The 6,875-nt window shown below is 40.1% G+C and overlaps 1 protein-coding gene across 3 annotated transcripts in view; it reads left to right on the top strand.

The window, feature by feature from the left end:
- Positions 1–1,094: 1,094 nt before the first annotated feature.
- pgap4.L (post-GPI attachment to proteins GalNAc transferase 4 L homeolog) overlaps positions 1,095–6,875 on the top strand; it is a 7,839-nt gene continuing 2,058 nt past the window's right edge. Inside the window, exons 1-2 of one of the 3 annotated variants that reach the window (XM_018224224.2) lie at positions 1,095–1,249; positions 6,277–6,875. The exon at positions 6,277–6,875 is cut by the window's right edge and continues 2,058 nt beyond it. In XM_018224224.2, the coding sequence (XP_018079713.1) occupies positions 6,476–6,875 (400 nt within the window). In that variant the 5' untranslated portion in view covers positions 1,095–1,249; positions 6,277–6,475. 3 annotated transcript variants of the gene reach the window in all.

Raw genomic sequence — 6,875 nt, 5'->3', positions numbered from 1 at the left:
CCTCCGCTTAGGTTGAGATATTTTTATTGGCACTGAATTTTTTTATTGTGTACTATAAACGTATGTATATATATATATATATATATATATATATATATATATATATATATATATATAGTAAAAAAGTTTTGCAATGAGTTTTTTTCTTTGATCGTATGATTTTTTGCAGAAATTTCAGAGAGCAGCAAGTTATGAATATAATTGCCTAGATATGTGGTAAAAAATGCAGACAAAAATATTAATGGTGCGAGAGGATGCTCAGTAATCCCCATACTTTCTTATGATTGTGTGCAGAAAGTGATGACAGTCCCAAATTATGGAATAAAAGCAAAACACTGTCACCTCTCCAGTCCATAATGAACACTGCTGCGAGGCTCATACACCTCAGCAACCGCTCCTCCTCTGCCTCGCCATTCTGTCAATCCCTGCACTGGCTTCCGTTACCTTTCAGAATCAAATTAATGACACTGTCTTTCAAAGCACTTCACAACTCTGCTCCACCCTACATCTCTGAACTCATCTCTTTATACTCACCCACTCGCTTACTACGCTCCTCTACTGACCTGCTACTCAACTCTTCTCTCATTACCTCCTCACATGCTCGCATTCAAGACTTTGCAAGGGCTGCACCCCTCCTCTGGAACGCTCTTCCACGGTCTGTCCGACTTTCTCCCAACCTTTCTGCTTTCAAAAAATCTCTGAAAACGCACTTCTTTCGAGAAGCCTACCCTCACTCTGCTTAACCACCAAACGCAACACCACATACAATACCGCATTTCTCACCCACTTAATTCGATCTTGCCCACTCCCACACCTTGTGTATTACTCCCTTCCCTTTAGACTGTATGCCTATACATAGGGCCTTCCTCACCTTTTTGTACCTGTATTGATTGTGATGTTTATTACTCCATATATTCTATATATGTAATTCATGTGATGTAGTTGTATAATCACATTTACTTTACAGTGCTACGCAATATGTTGGCGCTATATAAATACATGTTAATAATAATAATAATACTGGCTGTAAATGGGGTTAAAATTCAGCCAGAGAAGGGAGGGGGTGAGGGAGCTCTGTAACCTGATACTTTGTTCGAGGTACTGTCTCTTTGCAGGAAGGGAAATATCGTGAGATAAAACTAGCTCCCATAATGCTTTGAACATAGACATAGAAGAAAGTCAAAACTCTGTGCCTTGTGGACATTTTAAAGAGCAGCAATTGATCCAGATTCAGAAGAAATGGACTGAGGTTGGTGTCCCTGCTTTAAAGTGTAATTCATTTAGTTGTGATGACTGAAATGTGAACGGTAAATACGAAGCAGAATGAGGCAGAAAGGAGCCATGATTCACCTATCAGTTCAGCCTGTTATGCGAGTCACGTCAAGAGAAGCAGGACGACACACTAGTGCCAGTTTATCTGAAAGGGAAAAAAGCGATAGATCGCTGAAAAGAAAACATGTACACATTTAGAGCAAATATACTAAATAACATCCTCATGTGTTTAATCATTTCAGATCTATCTTTTGTCATCCATATATATCCCCTTTCATTATCATGTGAAGGGCTATAATAGCCAGTCCCGCTTTTAACTTTATCCCGCTGCCCCGGGTTGTGGACTTAATGTCCCTCTTCACTGGGGCTCTTCCTGGGTGGGGTTTTTTTTTACCGAAGTCTCGCGAGAAGAGACTTTAACCGTGACGTCACGAGCAGCTTTAATGAGACGCCTAATATTTCACAGCTGAGTTGTATTCGGACGGATTTGCTGAGAAGTTTACAGAGCTAAGCTTGTGTGTATGACCGGGTCATCTGGCACTCATCCGCCTCTTGATTGCTGTCTTCTAACTTGAACGGAGTAGGGAGGGCTGACAGCTGAGGGGGAGGAGCCAGGACCCATGACAGAGGGTTGACTCTGCATTTCTCTGCCTTAACTTGTGGTCTCTGTGCTGCTGTCTTGTTATACTGTTTGGCTGGATCTGCTACAGCTTGTCTGCAGTTTTTGTAACCGCACAGCTGGGTAAGTGTCCAGTTGTTAAAGACCATTAAATCTGTCTTATCTCAGCAAAAACAATGCCTTTAAAAAATGTACACAAGGCAAATAACTGGCACACACACATATAATTATGGCTGCCTTTTGCTGGTAATGGGGCAAGCTGACTTTGCATATCTTCTTATGTTAGTACTGAAATTTGTGGGAGTAGGGGAAGTGCAATTTCAAAGAGATTATACCCTACAATAACAGGGCTGTCCAAAATGTGATTGTTATAACATGATGGTTCATCAGTGTGTCAGATTCCTTATAAGGGGAATAAATGACAGCCATCTATCCTCTCCAGCTGCATAATGCACATACCAGATGCTTTATAACTAAATGGGTGTGTTTTTGTTAAATGGGCGTGCCTTAGGGGAGTGTCCATAAAGTGGGCATTGCTGGAAAAATTGCTGCGCTATGCGGCACAACTTTTTGTCCCTCTTTCTTAATCTCAAATGTTTGGAGGTATGCTATATTAAAATACCCTATTTTCCGTAAGACAAAATATTTCCACTGCCATGTACTTATCTGCAGTGTAACTGACTATAATGTAGTTTATTATGTGAAGATATGTATAGCAGTAACTCCACAAAATCATATGGACACACCCTTGTTCCTTTTACTGGATGTCTTACACGGACAGCAGAGGATTCAGGGTGGCTGCATTAGTGCAGAACTCCCCAAACTGCTTTGATCCAAAACCAAGGAACAAAGAAAAAAATGGAAAGCTCACTTTCTCACAAAATATAATCCACTGTTTATTGTTATATTAAAAAAAACAAGGATGACTGCTGTAGAATGGCAGCAGTGGCATAACTAGATGATACTGGGCCCCACAGCAAATTTATTTTAGGGTCCCCAACATATCCAATATACAGTATGTTGAAATTGCTCATTTATTAGGGCCTTATACCTCCTGCACCCCCCTGCAGCCGCAAGGTCTGATTCCTCTGTAGTTACGCCCCTGAATGGCCGCCTAACGCATTTCAGGAACACCCCTTACTCATAGGCAGCCAACTGCACTTGCAGTGCATTAACCAACACCTGCCAGTACCTATCATCCTCCCCTTTCTCACCCCAGCCAAAGGATCCGCACTAGGGGTTCACTTTTGTATAAATCTGGCCACCCCATTTCTAACCCATCTAAGGGAGATGCACTGGGAGGGGAAGTATGTTTGACTGTTGTTTTCATCTTCAACCCAGTGCATAGGGTTGCTACCTTTTCTGAAAAAAAAAAATACCGGTCTTCCTATATATTTATCTTTTTTCCCTATTAAGAACATTGGGCTCAACTGTAATTTTTACTGGCCAGGCCAGTAAAATACCGGCCAGGTGGCAAACCTATCAGTGCATAGGGCTGCTTCCTTGGCCAGGGTGTGACTGTGAACAATTTTGTGTTGGTGCAAGCACGGGGGAGTGGTGGTGGTGGGGTTAGATGTTGCTTTGGATATTTGTTGCCGTGTTCCAGCAGGAGTGGCAGTCAGACTACTGGGGTGGCTCATTGATAGCCAGGAACTGATTAGAGGTGAATACTGCGCATTGAGTTTCAGTGGTCCTTAAACATGAACAATACATTCTGAGACTGTAATGAATGGTATTGGGAAATGGAAAGCAGCAGGCACAGTTGCTGTAAAACCCAGGTCTGGCAGACCAAGAAAAATACAAGAGCAGCATATGCAGAGGATTGTGAGTGGTTACAGACAACCCAAAGATCCCCTCCAAAGACCTGCAAGAACAGTGTATCTGTACATCGTTTTACAATTCAGCACAATTTGCACAAAGAACATAGTTGCTTGTTGTATGCAAAAGTTCATTTAGACAAGCCACATCATTTTGGAAAAAATTGCTTTTTACTGATGAGACAAAAATGTAGTTATTTGGTCATAACAAAAAGTCCTTTACATCGATGAAGAAGAACACCTCATTCCAAGAAAAACATGCTATCTGCTGTCAAATTTGGTGGAGGTTCCATCATGCTGTGGGGCTGTGTGGCTAGTTCAGGGACTGGGGCCCTTGTTAAAGTCGAGGGTCGGATGAATTCAACCCAATATCAAAAAATTCTTCAGGATAATGTTCAAGAATCAGTCACATGACCCTAAACACACTTCAAAATCTACAAAAGCATTTATGCAGAGGGAGAAGTACAATATTCTGGAAAGGCCGTCACAGTCCCCCGACTTGAATATCATCGAAAATCTATGGGATGATTTGATGCAGGCTGTCCATGCTCGGCAGCCATCAAATTTAACTGAACTGGAGAGATTTTGTATGGACGAATGGTCAAAAATACTGCCATCCAGAATCCAGACACCCATCAAAGGCTATAGGAGGTGCCTAGAGACTGTTACATTTGCAAAAGGATGATGTTATTGATGTAATATCTCTGTTGGGGTGCCCAAATGTGTGCACCTGTCTAATTTTGTTATGATGCATATTGCATATTTTCTGTTAATTCAATAAACTTTGTCACTGCTGAAATACTACTGTTTCCATAAGGCATGTTATATATGAAAAGGAAGTTGCTACTTTGAAAGCTCAGCAATGACCAACAAAACTCCAGAATTAAGAGGGGTTCCAAAACATTTTCATATGACTGTATATACCAGGATACAGTTTACCAGGTGTGGTTCAAAGGGATTTTGCATACAAACCTGTTGAGCGGGGTCAAGCACTGGCTCCCTATGCGGGTCTACTTGGGTGGCGGGGAGCCCTAAATACTTGCTTGTTATCCCTGTTGCCCTGCCAATCAGTCCACTTGGCTCACAGTTCTTGCGCAACTTTTCCACTTTTTGCAACCTTTTCCAACTGCAACCAATGCACATGTATTGCCCATCTACCCCTAGTTCTGGACCGGCTAACTTGGGACCTTACTACTTGAGGGGGTGTCATCTGGGAATATACCTCACGCTATGTATGGACTGAGGCTCAAAATAAACCTTTTCAAGTACACTGAGGCTCAAACAACTAGCTCACCCTATCCTGTATCTGCACTGGTTACTACAATCGCTCATTCATGTTGTTTCCCTGACTTCCTCTAAGATCCCGCCTACCTTAGGTTCATGTCTTCTTCTACCAAAATTACAAGGAATATTCATTCCTTATAAATGGAATTGCAATTGAAAGCAGTATTACTATTTATCTTTTATTTTTTCCTAAATCAGTGCAAAAAATTAAAATATCCTTTTGTCAGTCAGCAACATAGCACCTGCTTTTTCTGGGTTTAAGGTTACATGACCAAGCTACGCATTTTCATGAAGCGCTCTTTACCTGGCAAAACACCAGCAGTTAAAAGCAATTTAAATAAATGTATATTGAAAAGTTGTAGGTTCCTACAAGACCAATGACTCTTGTTTGTGTTTAATTGTATATACATTAACATATGGCTGTATAATGTTATCCATCTTTATTCAGCAATCTATTAAGTAAAGTTTTAATATGTCATAGAATGGCAAATTCTCAGCAATTTTTAATTGGTCTTCATTTTTTATAGTTTTTGAATTATTTGCCTTTTTCTTCTGACTCTCTAGCTTTCAAATTGGAGTTAATGACTCTGGCCAAAAAGCTATTGCTCTGTGGGGCTACAATTCTACTGTTATTGTACTTTTTATCTTTTGGTTCAGGCCCTCTCCAATTCATCTTCCAGCCTTGCATTCAAAACACTTCCTGATTGCTAATTTAGACTCTAGCAACAGATAGCTGCTGAATTTCCCTACTAGACAGCAGCTGAACAAAAATCTAAATCATTAAAAACCAACAAATAATAAAAAACTGAAGATCAATTGCAAACTCGCTCACTATATCATACTTGGGGGTATATTTATCATATATCATATAAGTTAGATATCGCCACAGTCCGCTAGAGTGAAATGACGCCACTCTCCATTCATTTCTATGGGATTTTGAAAGGCGTTTTTACCAAAGGGTGAGTTTTCACTTTTACCAATTGATAAATACTCTTTTAAAAATCTCATATAAATGAATGGAAAGTGGTGGAATTTCACTCTACAGCACTGTGGCGATCTCTTACTTCACTTACTGTTAAATATACCCCTAAGAGTTTAAGGTGAACAACCTTCTTAAATGTTTTTCACAATTGCAATCAAAAGGTTAAAATACTCCATGAGCCATGAGGCATTTTTTTTAGCATAGCCCATTCTTTAAACATTAGTTTATGCAGTTTTTCTAGTACATTGCTAAGTGAACAGGCAAACCTGAAAATATCTGTTTTATTTTATTTTTCTCTGTAGGCGTGACATGGCATAGAAGACAAGATTCTGTGACTGGAGTGTTACACTAAACTGTGGCACATGTGAATTGAGGCAACACTGCTTTATGTTCTTGATAAAGCAAATTTATAGAAGAAGGAGACTCAAAGAGAGACAATCATTCCGTGAGAACAATCAAGAGATTTAATGCAGTGACAGTATATTACCTAGAGTTCCTAAAATGCGCATTTCAGTACTTTTCAAAAGTCCTTATTTTCACTTTTCTTTATTCTTTTTCATAACTTTTTCCTTGGCTTACTTTTGTTTTCGTGGCTTTCTCTTTTCCCCCTTCTTTTCCCGTTCTCTTTATCTTAAACAAATGAGTCATGAATTCCTCTCACAGAACTTGCATGACGGTGCTGTTGCTCTGGAATACTTTCACCAGCGACTATTTCAGTCATTTTCACAGGTTGGAAATAAGGCTTCCGCTACAAAAAATTACACTTTTCCATGTACTAACAAACCAGTGGTTCCTCTCCTTCCATCTATCCCCAGTGAACGCATCTTTCTTGTCACCACCATCATAACCACACGGCGTCAGGCTGAGTACCATTACCTTCTGCAGGTTGCACACAACTTTC

This window comes from Xenopus laevis, chromosome 7L (genome assembly GCF_017654675.1).
Source record: "Xenopus laevis strain J_2021 chromosome 7L, Xenopus_laevis_v10.1, whole genome shotgun sequence".
NCBI classification, from domain to species: domain Eukaryota; kingdom Metazoa; phylum Chordata; class Amphibia; order Anura; family Pipidae; genus Xenopus; species Xenopus laevis.
The sequence above is the reverse complement of the archived record's forward strand: the minus strand, read 5'-3'. Positions and strand labels throughout refer to the sequence as shown.